The sequence below is a fragment of the Anomaloglossus baeobatrachus genome, chromosome 4 (assembly GCF_048569485.1).
Source record: "Anomaloglossus baeobatrachus isolate aAnoBae1 chromosome 4, aAnoBae1.hap1, whole genome shotgun sequence".
In the NCBI taxonomy this organism is placed as follows: domain Eukaryota; kingdom Metazoa; phylum Chordata; class Amphibia; order Anura; family Aromobatidae; genus Anomaloglossus; species Anomaloglossus baeobatrachus.
Genome location: NC_134356.1, coordinates 53,740,101 through 53,761,594, shown reverse-complemented (window position 1 = coordinate 53,761,594; position 21,494 = coordinate 53,740,101). Strand labels below are relative to the sequence as shown.

At 48.9% G+C, this 21,494-nt stretch overlaps 1 protein-coding gene across 1 annotated transcript in view; it reads right to left on the bottom strand.

Moving 5' to 3' along the window:
- CCDC69 (coiled-coil domain containing 69) overlaps positions 1–11,192 on the bottom strand; it is a 42,707-nt gene extending 31,515 nt beyond the window's left edge. Inside the window, exon 1 of the mRNA XM_075342225.1 lies at positions 10,939–11,192. Within this exon, the coding sequence (XP_075198340.1) occupies positions 10,939–10,995 (57 nt within the window). The 5' untranslated portion in view covers positions 10,996–11,192. The remainder of the gene's footprint in view (positions 1–10,938) is intronic.
- Positions 11,193–21,494: the final 10,302 nt, after the last annotated feature.

Sequence of the window (21,494 nt, the reverse complement as noted above, 5' to 3'; positions counted from 1 at the left end):
TGGGCTCGCCTGAGATTAAAAGGATGTTGTGCGCTTATAGCCTGAGGGTAGATATTTAACCAATTGCAAAGATTTTATCAACTACCTCTGCAATCCGGAAGAAATGGGAGATGAGCGTTAGAACATGAGATAATGCGAACATTTACGAAATATTTTGCATCTAGGATACATGATAGCGATCCGAGAGAAAAACTTTCTTCGGTCGCACATGTGAAACCATTACAGGGATGAAAACTGTCGGGGAGGGGGCTCACACGGATGACATCCCCTCGCCCCCGCTCCAACACAGCCCTGTCACGTTTGATGGAGGAGATATTTGTAATGTGGGTTTCAGATGAAAAACAGGAAAGCGGAGTGGAAAAAAAAGGGATTGATGACAGAGACTATAGGAGGAATGTGCGAACATCAATGAGCCAGGCCTTGGTGCGGGTGTAAATTTATATGTTTTCTGCCGGTGACTCGCTGTTGTGATGGCTGCCATCATCTTTCACGACTCAGAGGTGCAGATATTTATACTGCAGTTTCCATCTCACCAAAGCCTAAAAAAGGAAAGAGGGAAATGTCCCAGCTGAGATTTACAGCGACAAACCCAATTACTGAGACTCCTGGAAGCTCGAAAGGAGAAGAAAAGGTACTACAATAATTCACCATTGCCCTTTTGCTCTCCTCACTTATGGGGGTTCTGGGTGTAGGGCCCTCAATAATGAGGTTCTCAGACATAACATACTAAGACAGAAAGTACTTCTTTAATAAGGAGTCAAATGAAAGATGGTGAAAATAATTTCTTAAAGAGGTTGTGTAGGACTTTGATTTTGATGACCCATTGAAGTAAATAGAACCAGAGAATGGCCACTATATAGTGAATGGAGCTGCACATTTAGAACCTACACAGATCACCAATGTCCTAAGAACAGGTCATCAACCCCTTTAAGAAATATCATCTTCATCTACAGGTTTCTGATTTATTTCACAACGCCCTACTTTCTTGGAATTAGGAAGAATAAGTAACATGAATCCAGCCCAAACAGTGCACATTCTCCTTGCTCAGTGTCTCATGACAGTGACCCGCTTGCAGCCATATTAATCCGAGAGACACAGGACAGTCACTGTTAACCATTGAAGGCTAGAAAAATTCTTCTTACAGTAACACAGTTAACTCTTTGCTCTGACAATGTTCCTGTGGGGACTGTTCTCACCTACCCCCCCCCCCCCCCAAAAAAAAAAGAAGGTATGGACCTATATCTGTAGGTTCATAGCCCGCTGCGATGCTCTGTGTGCACAGACTCCTTTCTATCAGTGCCAGCATTAATGTTTTTAGCAATCTGTGCTACAGTAGATCTTCTGTGAGAAGAGGTCAAATGGGCGAGCCTTCATTGTCCATGCACGTCAATGACCCTGGAGAATATGGGACCCTCACTGTCCATGGAGGTCAATGATTCTGTTGCATCTAGGACCTTCACTTTTCATCCTCATCAATTCCTGGAGCATCTAGGACCTTCACTGTCTCCACTCATCAATGACTCTGGAGCATCTAGGACCTTCACTTTTCATGCTCATCAATCCCTGGAGCATCTAGTACCCTCACTGTCCATGCACATCAATCTTCTGGAGGATCTAGGACCCTCACTGTCCACCCACATTAATGACCCTGGAGCATCCAACTCCAGACGATCTCCTCACCAAAAGGCAGGTCTAGCTGTATAGGGCCTAATGTCTTTAAAGTGATGCATTGCCTGGCTTATAAGACTCTCTACGCCAGCTGTTAGTCTCCTCAAGGAGGAGCAATATTCTCAATATAATCCTATCCTTTACCAGTAGCTATGAGAGTGTGCTTGTTACTCGATCAAGCATTGGACTTTAAAAATGATCGCGTTTCCAATTGACATCCATTATACTCGCTACTCGATTCGCGCCTGAGAACCCTGATGCTCGATGGAGTAAGGAGCAGTGGCGAGCACGCTCACTCACGACTATTTACCACTCATCGTACTACAAAAATGTATTCCCTCCCTCCCTTTGTCCTCACGGCTGGCTTTGTACTTCGGACAGATCCCTAGAAGGAATATGCGATGTGCTGGGAAACAGATCCACAGCTCATGCCAACCACATTTGTAATGTCACACAGTGTTTACGAGATTTCTGCTGTCTGGTAATAAAAAGCGAGCGTGGAGCGTCTAAGCGCACCAGCTCTGCGGCCGGGATGGCACAGATTAGGAGCCGCAAATAGCAGGGAATACTAGATGTGTGAGAAGTAAACCATGCACCATTTAATGACCAGGCAGGCCTAAACCAGACATGGTCAAATCTATGGCCAGGAGGCTCTGTCTATGTGTGGCCTTACCCTTCTTATTACCTGCTAGTACCATGGCTAGGCACACTAAGTCTTAGGAGGAGGATTTTGAGACAGATATGTCCCAAATATGCTTCAAGGACATTCATTTCAATGTAAAATCAACTTGGCGGTCATGAGAAAAGTTATTGGAGCCCTTTATTTTTTCCGACCAGGCAATTTAAAAAAACGCTTTCCAGAAAGAAAAAAAGAATAAAGAAGTGACATGTCACTTCTGAGGTGAATCCCTTATGATGACATATGCTTTAAATTTGAGTGTCAAGGCTAAAAAAAAAAAAAGATAAATAATTATTATATATATATATAACAGCGACCACAAAGCACAAAGCTGCATGATGGGAGCCGGCCCCCCTTTGAGAGACACTTGCAGTCTCTGAATGGCTCTCACTGAGGGTAAAAACATTTTCAGATGTACTGAACCCCTGCCCCCACTCAAAAAAAACCCTCCTCCCCGAAAATGCTCTGATTATGGCTAGCTGTATGTGGTCGGACAGCCGTTCTGCCCAATCATTGACTTCCATTATTCTCGAGTTGAACCTGTCCAAGCGTCTGACTTGCTCGACTTGACATCCGAGCATTGTAGTGTTCACTCATTATTTCAAGTACTGAGCACTGTAATGCTCGGCCATCACTAGTAATCAGTGATGAGTGAACTGTTCGGTGCTCGGAAGATTTTCCAGAAAAATGCTGTAGTTCTCCGTGACTTCCAATAAACGAATATTGAGCATCAAAATGCTCGTTACGAGCACCCATTCCCCGAAGACTTCGCTCACCATAAAGTAATGTCTATTTGTAGTGTGTCTACAAGGCCTCGTACACACAGCGAGGAGGACATGGATCTGTAGGCACTCTGAGTGTTCCTCTTAAAAGTAGTGTATTCTACCTGATTTTTTCTTAAACAAAAATGACTCCACAAAGCTGCAATAAAACCTCACCCTTAAAAAGGAGTTGTGTCATAAACAATGTATTACACTGGGCCAGCTTCACGCATATATAGCGCCCCTGAATCCATCAGGGTGCTACAAGGTTCCGCATCCCCACCAGGATGCAGGACCTACCACCTTAGGGACCCAGAACCTCAGTGCCGGAAACACCAAAAACTAAGGTAATCCCAGTTTTCTCCAACAAATCCCCCATACAATGGTACCCAGCTAGGGTGGGACCATGGATGGGCGCCTAGAGGTGGGGCCACTGCAGTCCACTAGTTGACCAGGTGGGAGGGGCAGACTGTGGAGTATAGTCAGTTGAGTAGTGACTGTAGAGGTGTGAAGAGGGAAATGAAGTGACCCTAACTTGGGTTAACGGTGACCTGGTACCCAAGAGAAGTGGTTGCCGGTGGAGTACTCCCGGAACTACGCACCGACGGGGTACAGGACCCTAGGATAGGAAAGAGCTTGAAGCCGACTTGTTAATACCTGCACAGCAAGGGGACCATCAAGGACCTTGCTGACCCTAAAGAATCCAAAGACTCAGTAGCAAAGGGAGACAGGACCAGAGACTCCAACCCCACAGGGTTCACGCTACAGTCAGGCGGACAAAAGTGGACAAACCACAGACCGCGGACCCCCAGTGTTCCATACCACGGGGACCCACTTAACAAAGACATGTGCAGGGGAAGAATGTACCAGAGAACCAGACTGGGACTGGGACGACGGGGACCTGGAGGTGAAACCAGCCGGCCTCGGGCAACCAGTTAACATGTCAGCAGTGAGTAAACCAATTGCACTGAATACCTGTGTGGACTCCTTCTTCCGACGCTCACTGCACCATACACCTACTGGGGCAATACCCTACTTGCGGAGGGACTACCATACTAGCTGCTAATACCATCAGCCCCAGTAGAGGCATTTTGTGGCGGCTCCCTACACTTAGCCGCAACACCGCAAGTGGCGTCACGAATAACTTTATTCACCAATCCCCTGTAAATATCCCCATTACAAAAAGGGCCCAAGGTACGGAACAGGATAACGGCCACCATCATGGCATTCCCAGGACGTACACTACCCGGAACAGAGTACCCCATATCCTTGGGTGCGACACATACAACATTCAAAGTTCGAGAATAGGCCGAGATGTATGGAGTAACTGCAGGATTACTGTGATGCCCACCTCATCTCCATGAGAGGTGATGCATATATTGCTATGAGTTGAACCATTGACATCAATGCTGATCATAAGAACAAGGGTCCCAAAGTCCTGTCTGAATAAAATGGTAGTGAGCATGTGCAAATGTGACGCCCTGGACAAGCCAGGGGTCACAGGTAATGACATCACCACACCCTACTGTTACGAGGGGGACCCGGGGAAGTGTGCCAAGATGGGAAATGGACAGCTTCCGCCGGTCAAGGTCCACTGTGCGGTGTAAGGGACCGCCGCTATGGTGGGTGAAGAGTGAGCGGGTTGCTGCTAGCGATCGTCTGGAATGTCACAGACGATCTATGTACACCGATCTGCCCTAACCCGTGAGGGTTGTATGGCAGGGATCTCACGGCTCGGTGTACCTGTTGCACGGGGAAGCACAGAGGTGCCCACGCACGTGTGCCAGTGGAAGTCACGAGAATATGGCACGAGGGTAGCACAGAGGTGCCCACGCACGTGTGCTTTCAATAACCAGGTGAGTCCGGTGGAGGCTTGAGGAGCTCACCTGGGACAGGAACACGGCCTGTTGAAGGGGATACTGCCGGAGCAGCAAGGCAGGAACACGGCCTGCAAACGAGGTACTGCCTAAGCAGCAAGGGCCAAGCCCACAGAAGACAGTAATGCCTGAGCAGTGGCGTGGCAGCACGCTGCCAGACATCCAAACATAGAAGGACGGTCGCGCGCCGCCATGATGGCAGGAGGAGCTTTTAAGGAGGTGTCGTTCCACCCAAGGGCGGGCGCGAGGCGGAGATGACGGACTTGACCCAATCAGGGTCCACGACGTCCCAGCCTGGCCAGTCAGGATTCACCGCGTCACCTGCCTTGTCATCAAGCCGTGTGACGTCAGTGGGCGAATCAGAACCCACCACGCATAGCACATGCTCACCCTCCTGCCTCTGGGAAATAGAGGCGGGATCCTCGGTCTCACAATGTGCAGAGATAACGGGAGTCTCACTGCTTCCCTGAGCAGTAAACCTCTGCACATTGCGCAACCTCGCAGACCTTCGGGGCTGCTGAGCAGGAGGACCTGCGGCAGGCCAGGAATGGGAGACCGCTTCACTCCTTGTAACAGGAGAACCACTAGGTGTCGCCCTTCTGCTGCCTCTCTGAGAAGGTATCTCCTGCACACTGCGCAGTCTGGCAGACCTTCGGCGCTGCTGAGCAGGAGCGCTCGTGGCAGGCAAGGAATGGGAGACTGCCTCAGTCCTTGCCTCAGGAGAGCCACGAGATGTAACACCCTACACCCCGGTTAGGTACACCTAAGCTAGACCTGAAATCCTTGTTGCCTTCCTCCAGGGGCTGATGTCCACACCAGGGGGTGGAGCCAGGTGGTTGGTCTCCGCCCACCAAGGAGTTCACAGTCCTGGAGGCAGGAAAACACAGGCAGATTAGGTTTGGAGTTTGAAGTAGAAGGAGGGACAGTAGTGAAAGAGAAAAAGTGACAGTTTGAAAGCCTGAAGTTGGTCCGGGTGTGTGCCCTGACCGAGACAGCAAGGTTAGCAGACGGCGGTGACCGTCTGCAGGAGTAGCCTATCGGAGTTACCGTAAGGACCGCGGACAGGTGGTGGCCCGGCGGTACCGGACCGGTACACAAGGAGAAGCCAGCACCATTGGCAGGGGCCTTTCGGATCCCGGCAAGGGTAGGAGTTGCCGTTAATTTGCCAAATCCGTCAGTGAAGGGGACCTCCGGGTCTCCAAACAACTAAGTCCCGATTGAAGACAACCGTCCAACCGTATGAGAGAGACACCGCCACCGCCAAGGCACCAGTTTCTCAGGGCCAGCGCCTGCGGGCCAAGAGGGGCTCCTCTGGCTCATATCCAAGTCGGGGAGCGGGTTACCGGTGGGAATCCATCGCTACCAACATTGAACATAGGTGCAGGAAAAGAGACAGTCACCGTTACCTACCGGGGAAAAGCAACAGCAGCCGTCCGTGGGAACCGTCTTTCCAGCCGTGTGTTTTACCTAGAACAGTGTCATCGTCTCAGGCTAAGTGAGTACCACCGTGCCGTGAGGCACAGCGCTGCGCCCCACACCTGGCCTGCCATCACCCATCCTTACCCCATCACTGGGCCCCGGGACAACCAACCCCTACCCACGGAGGGAAGATCTAACAGCTCTGCTGCTCCCTGTCACCGCTCCCGGGATCCCCATACAGAGTAGCGGTGGTGTTACCAAAAATCACCACAACCGTGGGTGGCGTCACGGACAATAAATCCCCAAAACCAATCCCCTTTTCACTTACGGGCGAGGAGCGCCGCTCGAGTCCCCGGGATCCGGCACATCGCTCGAGCCACCGAGCAGCAGCGGCCACAGCAGCAGCCGGACCCGAGCAGTGGGAGAGCGCAGCGTCCCCTCCTCCGCCCGTGACACAACCACTGCTCCATTCACAGTCTATAGGAGTGGAGTTTGCACATGCTCACTACTGCTCCATGCTTTGGACCCCCTGAATCGGCGATCCCTACACTGTGGACGGGAAATAATACATTTTGTTTTTGTGGCTCAGGTCCTGGGTTCAAATCCCACAAAGGACAACATCTGCAAGGAGTGTGTATATTCTTCTCGTGTTTGGGTGGGTTTCCTCCAGAATCCTTCCACACTCTAAAGACATAACGATAGGGAAATTACAATGTGAGCCCCAATGGGGACAGTGCTGATGTTTGTAAGGCACTGTGGAAGCGAACACAGCGAAAATCCGCTGTGCCCAGATCCCTGATTGTATGTCTCCGCAAAGAACACCGTCTCCACAAGAGGAAAGATGCAGCATCTAGAACACGGGGAAGCCCGATTGGGGGCACATACCCTAATGTAACATGTCTAGGGACGGTTATCCGAAATTAGGAACCATTGGTAAGTAAGTAATCGATTTCTAGAACATAATCTGCTGCTGCCATTGCTCCGAGCTCTCTGGTAGTGGCGGAGTGTGTGGGTGTAGTGGTGTCTGTATATACACACGTGTGAGAATGCGAGGAGCAGCGCAGGTCAGCTCTGCCATCGCTGAAAACAGCCAGTGAACATTCCTGCCCATCAACACAGCGCTGAGCAAAGAGGCCGCTCACCATCACCCAGCTGTTAGTGAGGGCACGCCAGCAATAGCAGGTTGGCATTAAGTCTCCAAAGCCCCCCCAGACATCCGCACTGCCGTGTGCCAGGTCCTGTCATCAACCAGCGACAGATTTAGAAGTGGGAAGTTGCCATAGAGAAACAGAAAAATCGTATTCCGCACAGCAGATTTCAACTTTTGGAAACCACAAGCCGCCCTATGAACGTAACAGACCACCGCCCTATAGATAACAATGGCAGCAGTAATGTTCTGGCCACTAAAGGCCCCGTCACACACAGAGATACATTTTTGGCAGGTCTGTGGTTGCAGTGAAATCATGGACATATTGTTCCATTTGTACACAGCCACAAACCTGGCACTGATTGTCCACAATTTCACTGCAACCACAGATCAGCCACAGATCAGCCACAGATCTGCCACAGATCAGCCACAGATCAGCCACAGATCAGCCACAGATCAGCCACAGATCAGCCACAGATCAGCCACAGATCAGCCACAGATCAGCCACAGATCAGCCACAGATCAGCCACAGATCTGCCACAGATCTGCCACAGATCTGCCACAGATCAGCCACAGATCAGCCACAGATCAGCCACAGATCAGCCACAGATCAGCCACAGATCAGCCACAGATCAGCCACAGATCAGCCACAGATCAGCCACAGATCAGCCACAGATCAGCCACAGATCAGCCACAGATCAGCCACAGATCTGCCTCTGTGTGTGACAGGGCCTTTAGGCTACTTTCACACATCAGTATTTTGGGATAAGGCCCAATCTGGCGTGCGCCTGATGCAACGGATCTGGCACAGAATATGCAAAAACTGATGCGCCAGATCCTTTTTTTTACGGATCCAGTATACCTGATCCGCCAAAAAACGGATCCGGCGCATCCGTTTTTGCATCCATTTTGTCCGGTTTTTTTTGCTGGATCCGTGTTTTTACAATAAATTGGAGCATGCTCAGTTTAAAAAAACGGATCCGGCGGCCGCCGCATCCGTTTTTTTTGCCGCATTACGCCGGATCCGGCGTCCATAGGCTTCCATTGTAAATTACGCCAGATCTGGCGCTATGCATTTTTTTGTCAGACAAAAAACGTTGCAAGAGACGTTCCATCCGACCGCCGCGTTAGCCAATTATGACGGATCCGGCATAAGCCCGATGCAACACAATGCTATCAGGCACAATTCGGCGCTAATACAAATCAATGGGGATAAAACTGATCCGGCGCCGGATCCGTTTTATCTTTTTTTTTTTCCTGATTGTGCCTGATGGAAAAAAACTGATGTGTGAAAGTAGCCTAAGGCCCACATACCAGTATGTCCCAACCACAGGTGTCCTCATATTGACCGCCACAGCAGTCCGAAAAAATAAAAATCACTGCAATCCAGTTACCAACCTGCTCTCAGGCCAAAATCATTATTGCATTTGGATCTTTTTTTGTCGGCTCGCGCAGGCGCAGTTCACTCTGCCATATCGCAGGCAGAGCAGAAAACAGCTGCCCTCGCTCGCGGCGGTAAGCTAAATGCGCAGGCACGAGATTATGGGCGGTGCTGTGCATGACCTCACCAGCGTCATCCTTGTACCCGCCCATAATCTCGCGCCTGTGCATTTAGCTCAATTTTACTGCAGCCCCTATGGCAAAGTGTTTCTTAATGCCAATCTGTCAGCAGGTTTTTGCTATGTAATCTGAAATAAGCATGATGTAGAAGCGGAGACCCTGATTCCAGCCATGTGTCACTTACTGACAAAAAAGTTAGGACCCTGCTTCACCTTCTAGGTGCTCAGGGGAAAAAAAGATCAATACTAAGAAGCGATCTCCGGCACACTACCCCAATAATTGTAAAAACAGAATTTCTGATTCAAAGTGTTCTTTATTACATGAAAAAAGTCCATACAGTGTGGACTTTTTCTGTATGGACTTTTTTATGTAATAAAGAACCCTTTAAATCAGAAATTCTGTTTTTACAATTATTGGGGTAGTGTGCCGGAGTTCTCTTCTTAGTATGTGTCACTTACTGGGCTGTGTGCTGCTCTTTCAATAAAATCAGTGTTTTATCAGCAAGAGATTATCATTACAAGAGTAGGTGGCTTGTGCTTCCTGATCCAACCCTGCGCCCAGCACTGATTCTGTCAATATACAGTGTATGGGCGGTACAGTGGCTCAGTGGTTAGCACTGCAGTCTTGTAGCACTGGGGTCCTGGGTTCAAATCCCACCAAGGACACTATCTGCAAGGAGTTTGTATGTTCTCCCCGTGTTTGCCTGGGTTTCCAGGTTTCCTCCACACTCCAAAGGGGTGATAGGGACTCTAGATTGTGAGCCCCAATGGGGACAGTGATGCCAATGTATATAAAGCTCTGTGGAATTAATACCACTATATTAATGAATAAATATTATTATTATATTATTACACAGACAGCTGCCAATCAGTGGTGTGGGCGGGGTTATACATAATTCAGCATTCCGAGCGTTCCAGCAGAGAAAACTGATTCTATCAAAACTGCCGCATCCAGTAAGTGACACATGGCTGGAATCAGGGTCTCTGCACCTATATTATGATGCTGTCAGATTACATAGAAAAAAATCTGCGGACATTCTATGTAATGAATAAAGTGAGTCTGATTCCAACACTCCTCCATAACATATTACAGTAGCAACAAAGATTAGACTTTACCAAATTTCATACCTGGAGCTACACATTGACATCAGAAGCGACTCTACGCGTGCCACCAAAAATGGCGCTGCGCCACTTCTACATCACGGCGTAATGGGTGGGTCATATTGCAACCTCTAGGGGTCCGCAACAAGGTGCTAAAAAAAAAAAAAAAAACCCGACTGACTTTTTACTCTTTGCCTGTGCACCCCCGTTCACCTGCATGACACAGGCTTTCACCCTTCACTTAGGGTGACACTCGAGTCAATTTTTTTTTTTGTCCACGTCAAAAAACATGTACATGTGAACGTGATCAAGGGGTTTTTTTTGCGCCATTTTTTATTTTGGGTCATTTTCTACATACTCATAACATACTAATACCCTCCCCATAAAAAAAAGAATGACAGTTTATAGTGATGCATAAAACACACTTTTAGGTGTAAAGCCCAAATAAAATTAAAAAAAAAAAAAAAAAAAAAAAAAAATTTCTGGGTAGCTTCCTTCTCCGACCACCAGCCATGGCTCCCAGCCTAGGGTCACTCGGTCACTTGCAAAGGTGGATGACGTCACTGCGCCCCCCTGCACTCATCATCTGCACAGGATGGGTAAGGGTTAATGCCCAGTGCAGAGCGTTAACCCCTTCCCTCCCAGGAGGCTAAACTTTGGCGTTTTCAAACCCACAACTTCCTCTAATGGTGTTTCCCTTGGAATACAAGCAGAGAGGACACAGTACCTTCTTCCTGGCTCCATGGAGGCAGCAGCAGCAGGTTTTGCTGGCCCGGCAGCCCATGCCTGCCCCCAGGGTTTGCAGCCTGCAGTGTGGGGGTCACATCTTGCCCCGTTGGGTCTCCTTCCTGTAGCTGCTCAGTCTCCTCCACACAAAACTTCTCACAAACTTCAGGCAATAGAAAACTATTGTGGCCGTAATCACCCGAATAGCTGCGCAGCGGCAGAGTCTGGAGGGGAGGGCCCCAGGTGACAGCTGCTGCCTGTGCTTAGATATATATATTCCAGATGGCGGCTGCCTGCCCTGGCACGGGGTGCAGTCTGGAGCCTGGTACAGGGGCTCTGCCAGTGCCAAGGGGTTTACCACCTCTGGGGGAGACGCTCCTGGGTGCTGTTTTGTCCTCAAGCGGTTTTCTCTGTGGTTACATTTCCTGAAACTTTTTCTGTACCTGTTGCTTTATTTTTATTTTATTTTTTTTGCATTTCCTCTCACTTGTGCACACACTGAGTATTTGTGGAGTTTTTACCTCCGTATTTGTAGCCGAATCCAGGAGTGGAACAATCAGAGGGAAAGTGTAAGGCCCTGTGCACACACTGCCTTTTTTATGCGGTTTTAAATGCAGTTTTGTTACTAATCTGCATACCTATTCTTTTGCCAGCAATGTCGTTGAGAATTCGGCCCTGTTCGTGACGCGCCCACCGGGGCTGTGCATCACTCGTTACCGGGCTGCGGTTCTGTTTCTGGGAAGCTGCGGTTCCGTGACCCTGGCGGTGCCGTTAAAAAGGGGAAATGATGGGGATAGTAGTTTGTCGTGATGTCCCCTGTGGTATTCAGCCAGTGATGGCCGACGCTGTGGGATGGGACCTCCGGGGTGACGCAGCTTGGTTGGTATAGCTCTCCACAGGTAGAGCGGGGCCCAAGGGTGGATGGGGGTAGTAGTCAATGATGGTGGGGGTGCAGGGCCAGAGGCACAGGCGAATAACAGAGCGACACAGGGATGCAGTCTCAATGTTTTTACTGACTGAGGCAGGTTCCAGATTATCACGTCCGGACAATCAAATGCTGTCTTTGGAGTGCTGGGTTCACCGTGATGGGCCCCAGTCGATCCCGGGTAGTTCGGAGTTCAATACCGCTGCACCCTTCATGTGTTCCTTCCCTGGTTGTCTTCCTGCGCTGACTACTCCCCTCGCCTACGCACAGTGCCCTGAGCCGGTGCCCGCGGATCCTTCACAAGGGGAGCCTGTCGGCCTGGTCCCTTTGGTTCTATGTGGTCACCTTCCAGCGGGTTTGGCTTTGGCCTTTGAAGTGACCTAAGCCTCTGGTTTTACTAGATGAGCTTGTTGGTTCTTCTCTAGTCTAGGGACCAGATCCCCGTTTGTGACCAAGTCCCTCCACTCCTATGTTCTGTATGTGGAACAAGTCCACAGGGGTTTGGCGCACTCCCCATGGGCCCTAGGACCACTTTTGTCTTGTGCCTGGGTCGAGCTGCACCAGCTCCAGACCACAGGTCTCCACTGCTCCTTCCAACTGTCTAACTCTCTACAGTCTGCCCCCCACTAACTAGACTCCACCCCCCCAGTCTGGCCTGGACTGTGTGTTCTAATGGCGCATCAACTAGCCCTAAGCACGGTCCCAGTGAAGTGTTGCTAAATGAGTGCGTGTTTGTGTTTTGTGTGAACCGGTGGATGACCTCTTCCTTACCCAGGGATGGGATACCACACCTCTGGCTGAAGTGCAGTACCTCTGTGGTGCCTGAAGCCTCAGGGGCGCCACATGCGCACGCTGTGTTTTTTTGCCACCTTTTTGAGTGCAGTTTGTTGCCCAAAATTGCATGTCTACCCTCCCAGCAAAGTCTGAGAATTCAGAAATGTTGTGCGCATGTTGCTTCTTTTTTCCTTGCAGTTTTAAATGCAGAAAAAAAAGAAACAGCATGTCAATTGTTTGTGCGTTTTTGACCTGTGTTTTTCCATTGAATACAGTAAAAAAAATAAAATGCATGGGGAAAACACCCAAAAAACCATACTGAAAACGCACCAAAACAAGGCAAAAAAAGTACGTTTTTTTTATGCATTTTTCGGCCAAATGTGCGTTTTTCTGACACCAGATGCAGTTTTGAGGTGCAGAAACCTTCTGCAGTGTGTGCACGTAGCTTATTTTTCCCATCAATTTGGTGAAGAAAATTATTCTGCAGCGTGTCAATTCTTTCTAATTTTTGCCAATGTTTTTCCCATACCAAATGCATGAAAAACGCTTCAAAAAGACACACTGCAAAAAATGTGCAGTTTTTTTTTCTTTTCTACCAGGAGATGCAGATTTGGTGCAGAAATTTTTGCGATCAAATACTGAGCGTATGCACGTAGCTTAAGTCACACACACTGCTTGCTGAATAGTCACCTGTCCCCGGCGTTGCTGTCCCAGCGATGCTCCGGCTTCCAGGTCCTCAGTGCAGTGAATAATCAATGAATATAATGAGAGGGGGTCAGAAGCGGGAGACAGCAGAGCCAAAGACCACAACATCGCTGGATACAGGTGAATAAAGAAAATCTTTTTATTTTAAAGACCCGTGTTTTCTCCAGTACATGTCACATGGATCACATCAGTGTTTGGTCTGTGTGACACCTGTGTTGCTGGAGAAAAAATATGGACATGTCTGCGTGTGTGCAAGCAGGGCCACGAGGGGTCACACTGTCTGTGTGAGTAACTCCAAAGAAAAACATGGGTACCGAATAACGGGCCCCACGTAGCCCTCCGTACCGAATAACGGGCCCCACGTAGCCCTCCGTACCGAATAACGGGCCCCACGTAGCCCTCCGTACCGAATAACGGGCCCCACGTAGCCCTCCGTACCGAATAACGGGCCCCACGTAGCCCTCCGTACCGAATAACGGGCCCCACGTAGCCCTCCGTACCGAATAACGGGCCCCACGTAGCCCTCCGTACAGAATAACGGGCCCCACGTAGTCATCCATACAGAATAATGGGCCCCACATAGCCCTCCATACAGAATAATGGGCCCCACATAGTCATCCATACAGAATAATGGGCCCCACATAGCCCTCCATACAGAATAATGGGCCCCACATAGTCCTCCATACAGAATAATGGGCCCCACATAGCCCTCCATACAGAATAATGGGCCCCACATAGCCCTCCATACAGAATAATGGCCCCACATAGCCCTCCATACAGAATAATGGGCCCCACATAGCCCTCCATACAGAATAATGGGCCCCACATAGCCCTCTATACAGAATAATGGGCCCCACATAGCCCTCCATACAGAATAATGTGCCCCACATAGCCCTCCATACAGAATAATGTGCCCCACATAGCCCTCCATACAGAATAATGGGCCCCACATAGTCATCCATACAGAATAATGGGCCCCACATAGCCCTCCATACAGAATAATGGGCCCCACATAGTCATCCATACAGAATAATGGGCCCCACATAGCCCTCCATACAGAATAATGGGCCCCACATAGTCATCCATACAGAATAATGGGCCCCACATAGCCCTCCATACAGAATAATGGGCCCCACATAGTCCTCCATACAGAATAATGGGCCCCACATAGCCCTCCATACAGAATAATGGGCCCCACATAGCCCTCCATACAGAATAATGGCCCCACATAGCCCTCCATACAGAATAATGGGCCCCACATAGCCCTCCATACAGAATAATGGGCCCCACATAGCCCTCTATACAGAATAATGGGCCCCACATAGCCCTCCATACAGAATAATGTGCCCCACATAGCCCTCCATACAGAATAATGTGCCCCACATAGCCCTCCATACAGAATAATGGGCCCCACATAGTCATCCATACAGAATAATGGGCCCCACATAGCCCTCCATACAGAATAATGGGCCCCACATAGTCATCCATACAGAATAATGGGCCCCACATAGCCCTCCATACAGAATAATGGGCCCCACATAGCCCTCCATACAGAATAATGGGCCCCACATAGTCATCCATACAGAATAATGGACACCACATAGCCCTCCATACAGAATAATGGGCCCCACATAGTCATCCATACAGAATAATGGGCCCCACATAGCCCTCCATACAGAATAATGGGCCCCACATAGTCATCCATACAGAATAATGGGCCCCACATAGCCCTCCATACAGAATAATGGGCCCCACATAGCCCTCCATACAGAATAATGGGCCCCACATAGCCCTCCATACAGAATAATGGGCCCCACATAGTCCTCCATACAGAATAATGGGCCCCACATAGTCCTCCATACAGAATAATGGGCCCCACATAGTCCTCCATACAGAATAATGGGCCCCACATAGCCCTCCATACAGAATAATGGGCCCCACATAGCCCTCCATACAGAATAATGGGCCCCACATAGCCCTCCATACAGAATAATGGGCCCCACATAGCCCTCCATACAGAATAATGGGCCCCACATAGCCCTCCATACAGAATAATCGGCACCACATAGTCATCCATACAGAATAATGGGCCCCACATAGCCCTGCATACAGAATAATGGGCCCCACATAGCCCTCCATACAGAATAATGGGCCCCACATAGCCCTCCATACAGAATAATGGGCCCCACATAGCCCTCCATACAGAATAATGGGCCCCACATAGCCCTCCATACAGAATAATGGGCCCCACATAGCCCTCCATACAGAATAATGGGCCCCACATAGCCCTCCATACAGAATAATGGGCTCCACATAGCCCTCCATACAGAATAATCGGCACCACATAGTCATCCATACAGAATAATGGGCTCCACATAGTCCTCCATACAGAATAATGGGCCCCACATAGCCCTCCATACAGAATAATGGACCCCACATAGCCCTCCATACAGAATAATCGGCACCACATAGTCCTCCATACAGAATAATGGGCCCCACATAGCCCTCCATACAGAATAATGGGCCCCACATAGCCCTCCATACAGAATAATGGGCCCCACATAGCCCTCCATACAGAATAATGGGCTCCACATAGCCCTCCATACAGAATAATCGGCACCACATAGTCATCCATACAGAATAATGGGCTCCACATAGCCCTCCATACAGAATAATCGGCACCACATAGTCCTCCATACAGAATAATGGGCTCCACATAGCCCTCCATACAGAATAATGTCCCCACATAGCCCTCCATACAGAATAATGGGCCCCACATAGCCCTCCATACAGAATAATGGGCTCCACATAGCCCTCCATACAGAATAATCGGCACCACATAGTCATCCATACAGAATAATGGGCTCCACATAGCCCTCCATACAGAATAATCGGCACCACATAGTCCTCCATACAGAATAATGGGCTCCACATAGTCCTCCATACAGAATAATGGGCTCCACATAGTCCTCCATACAGAATAATGGGCTCCACATAGCCCTCCATACAGAATAATGGGCTCCACATAGTCCTCCATACAGAATAATGGGCCCCACATAGTCCTCCATACAGAATAATGTCCCCACATAGCCCTCCATACAGAATAATGTCCCTACATAGCCCTCCATACAGAATAATCGGCACCACATAGTCATCCATACAGAATAATGGGCTCCACATAGCCCTCCATACAGAATAATCGGCACCACATAGTCCTCCATACAGAATAATGGGCCTCACATAGTCCTCCATACAGAATAATGGGGCCCACATAGCCCTCCATACAGAATAATGGGCTCCACATAGTCCTCCATACAGAATAATCGGCACCACATAGTCCTCCATACAGAATAATGGGCCTCACATAGCCCTCCATACAGAATAATGGGCCCCACATAGCCCTCCATACAGAATAATGGGCTCCACATAGCCCTCCATACAGAATAATCGGCACCACATAGTCATCTATACAGAATAATGGGCTCCACATAGTCCTCCATACAGAATAATGGGCCCCACATAGCCCTCCATACAGAATAATGGGCTCCACATAGCCCTCCATACAGAATAATGGACCCCACATAGCCCTCCATACAGAATAATCGGCACCACATAGTCCTCCATACAGAATAATGGGCCCCACATAGCCCTCCATACAGAATAATGGGCCCCACATAGCCCTCCATACAGAATAATGGGCCCCACATAGCCCTCCATACAGAATAATGGGCTCCACATAGCCCTCCATACAGAATAATCGGCACCACATAGTCCTCCATACAGAATAATGGGCTCCACATAGCCCTCCATACAGAATAATGTCCCCACATAGCCCTCCATACAGAATAATGGGCCCCACATAGCCCTCCATACAGAATAATGGGCTCCACATAGCCCTCCATACAGAATAATCGGCACCACATAGTCATCCATACAGAATAATGGGCTCCACATAGCCCTCCATACAGAATAATGGGCCCCACATAGCCCTCCATACAGAATAATGGGCTCCACATAGCCCTCCATACAGAATAATCGGCACCACATAGTCATCCATACAGAATAATGGGCTCCACATAGCCCTCCATACAGAATAATGGGCTCCACATAGCCCTCCATACAGAATAATGGGCTCCACATAGTCCTCCATACAGAATAATGGGCTCCACATAGCCCTCCATACAGAATAATGGGCTCCACATAGCCCTCCATACAGAATAATGGGCCCCACATAGTCCTCCATACAGAATAATGGGCCCCACATAGTCCTCCATACAGAATAATGTCCCTACATAGCCCTCCATACAGAATAATGGGCACCACATAGTCATCCATACAGAATAATGGGCTCCACATAGCCCTCCATACAGAATAATCGGCACCACATAGTCCTCCATACAGATTAATGGGCCTCACATAGTCCTCCATACAGAATAATGGGCCCCACATAGCCCTCCATACAGAATAATGGGCACCACATAGCCCTCCATACAGAATAATGTCCCCACATAGTCCTCCATACAGAATAATGGGCCTCACATAGTCCTCCATACAGAATAATGGGCTCCACATAGTCCTCCATACAGAATAATGTGCCCCACATAGCCCTCCATACAGAATAATGGGCCCCACATAGTCCCTCATACAGAATAATGGGCCCCACATAGCCCTCCATACAGAATAATGGACCCCACATAGCCCTCCATACAGAATAATGGGCTCCACATAGCCCTCCATACAGAATAATGGGCTCCACATAGCCCTCCATACAGAATAATCGGCACCACATAGTCATCCATACAGAATAATGGGCTCCACATAGCCCTCCATACAGAATAATCGGCACCACATAGTCCTCCATACAGAATAATGGGCCCCACATAGCCCTCCATACAGAATAATGGGCTCCACATAGTCCTCCATACAGAATAATGGGCTCCACATAGTCCTCCATACAGAATAATGGGCTCCACATAGTCCTCCATACAGAATAATCGGCACCACATAGTCATCCATACAGAATAATGGGCTCCACATAGTCCTCCATACAGAATAATGGGCCCCACATAGTCCCTCATACAGAATAATGGGCCCCACATAGTCCTCCATACAGAATAATGGACCCCACATAGCCCTCCATACAGAATAATGGGCTCCACATAGCCCTCCATACAGAATAATCGGCACCACATAGTCATCCATACAGAATAATGGGCTCCACATAGCCCTCCATACAGAATAATCGGCACCACATAGTCATCCATACAGAATAATGGGCCCCACATAGCCCTCCATACAGAATAATGGGCTCCACATAGTCCTCCATACAGAATAATGGGCTCCACATAGTCCTCCATACAGAATAATGGGCTCCACATAGCCCTCCATACAGAATAATGGGCTCCACATAGCCCTCCATACAGAATAATGGGCCCCACATAGTCCTCCATACAGAATAATGGGCCCCACATAGCCCTCCATACAGAATAATGTCCCCACATAGCCCTCCATACAGAATAATGGGCACCACATAGTCATCCATACAGAATAATGGGCTCCACATAGCCCTCCATACAGAATAATGTCCCTACATAGCCCTCCATACAGAATAATGGGCACCACATAGTCATCCATACAGAATAATGGGCTCCACATAGCCCTCCATACAGAATAATCGGCACCACATAGTCCTCCATACAGAATAATGGGCCTCACATAGTGCTCCATACAGAATAATGGGCCCCACATAGCCCTCCATACAGAATAATGGGCCCCACATAGCCCTCCATACAGAATAATCGGCACCACATAGTCCTCCATACAGAATAATGGGCCTCACATAGCCCTCCATACAGAATAATGGGCCCCACATAGCCCTCCATACAGAATAATGGGCCCCACATAGTCCTCCATACAGAATAATGGGCCTCACATAGTCCTCCATACAGAATAATGGGCCCCACATAGCCCTCCATACAGAATAATGGGCCCCACATAGTCCTCCATACAGAATAATGGGCCTCACATAGCCCTCCATACAGAATAATGGGCCTCACATAGCCCTCCATACAGAATAATGGGCCCCACATAGCCCTCCATACAGAATAATGGGCTCCACATAGCCCTCCATACAGAATAATCGGCACCACATAGTCATCCATACAGAATAATGGGCTCCACATAGCCCTCCATACAGAATAATCGGCACCACATAGCCCTCCATACAGAATAATGTCCCCACATAGCCCTCCATACAGAATAATGGGCCCCACATAGCCCTCCATACAGAATAATGGGCTCCACATAGCCCTCCATACAGAATAATCGGCACCACATAGTCATCCATACAGAATAATGGGCTCCACATAGCCCTCCATACAGAATAATCGGCACCACATAGTCCTCCATACAGAATAATGGGCTCCACATAGTCCTCCATACAGAATAATGGGCTCCACATAGTCCTCCATACAGAATAATGGGCTCCACATAGCCCTCCATACAGAATAATGGGCTCCACATAGTCCTCCATACAGAATAATGGGCCCCACATAGTCCTCCATACAGAATAATGTCCCCACATAGCCCTCCATACAGAATAATGTCCCTACATAGCCCTCCATACAGAATAATCGGCACCACATAGTCATCCATACAGAATAATGGGCTCCACATAGCCCTCCATACAGAATAATCGGCACCACATAGTCCTCCATACAGAATAATGGGCCTCACATAGTCCTCCATACAGAATAATGGGGCCCACATAGCCCTCCATACAGAATAATGGGCTCCACATAGTCCTCCATACAGAATAATCGGCACCACATAGTCCTCCATACAGAATAATGGGCCTCACATAGCCCTCCATACAGAATAATGGGCCCCACATAGCCCTCCATACAGAATAATGGGCTCCACATAGCCCTCCATACAGAATAATCGGCACCACATAGTCATCCATACAGAATAATGGGCTCCACATAGTCCTCCATACAGAATAATGGGCTCCACATAGCCCTCCATACAGAATAATGTCCCCACATAGCCCTCCATACAGAATAATGGGCCCCACATAGCCCTCCATACAGAATAATGGGCTCCACATAGCCCTCCATACAGAATAATGGACCCCACATAGCCCTCCATACAGAATAATCGGCACCACATAGTCCTCCATACAGAATAATGGGCCCCACATAGCCCTCCATACAGAATAATGGGCCCCACATAGCCCTCCATACAGAATAATGGGCCCCACATAGCCCTCCATACAGAATAATGGGCTCCACATAGCCCTCCATACAGAATAATCGGCACCACATAGTCCTCCATACAGAATAATGGGCTCCACATAGCCCTCCATACAGAATAATGTCCCCACATAGCCCTCCATACAGAATAATGGGCCCCACATAGCCCTCCATACAGAATAATGGGCTCCACATAGCCCTCCATACAGAATAATCGGCACCACATAGTCATCCATACAGAATAATGGGCTCCACATAGCCCTCCATACAGAATAATGGGCCCCACATAGCCCTCCATACAGAATAATGGGCTCCACATAGTCCTCCATACAGAATAATGGGCTCCACATAGTCCTCCATACAGAATAATGGGCTCCACATAGCCCTCCATACAGAATAATGGGCTCCACATAGCCCTCCATACAGAATAATGGGCCCCACATAGTCCTCCATACAGAATAATGGGCCCCACATAGTCCTCCATACAGAATAATGTCCCTACATAGCCCTCCATACAGAATAATGGGCACCACATAGTCATCCATACAGAATAATGGGCTCCACATAGCCCTCCATACAGAATAATCGGCACCACATAGTCCTCCATACAGATTAATGGGCCTCACATAGTCCTCCATACAGAATAATGGGCCCCACATAGCCCTCCATACAGAATAATGGGCACCACATAGCCCTCCATACAGAATAATGTCCCCACATAGTCCTCCATACAGAATAATGGGCCTCACATAGTCCTCCATACAGAATAATGGGCTCCACATAGTCCTCCATACAGAATAATGTGCCCCACATAGCCCTCCATACAGAATAATGGGCCCCACATAGTCCCTCATACAGAATAATGGGCCCCACATAGCCCTCCATACAGAATAATGGACC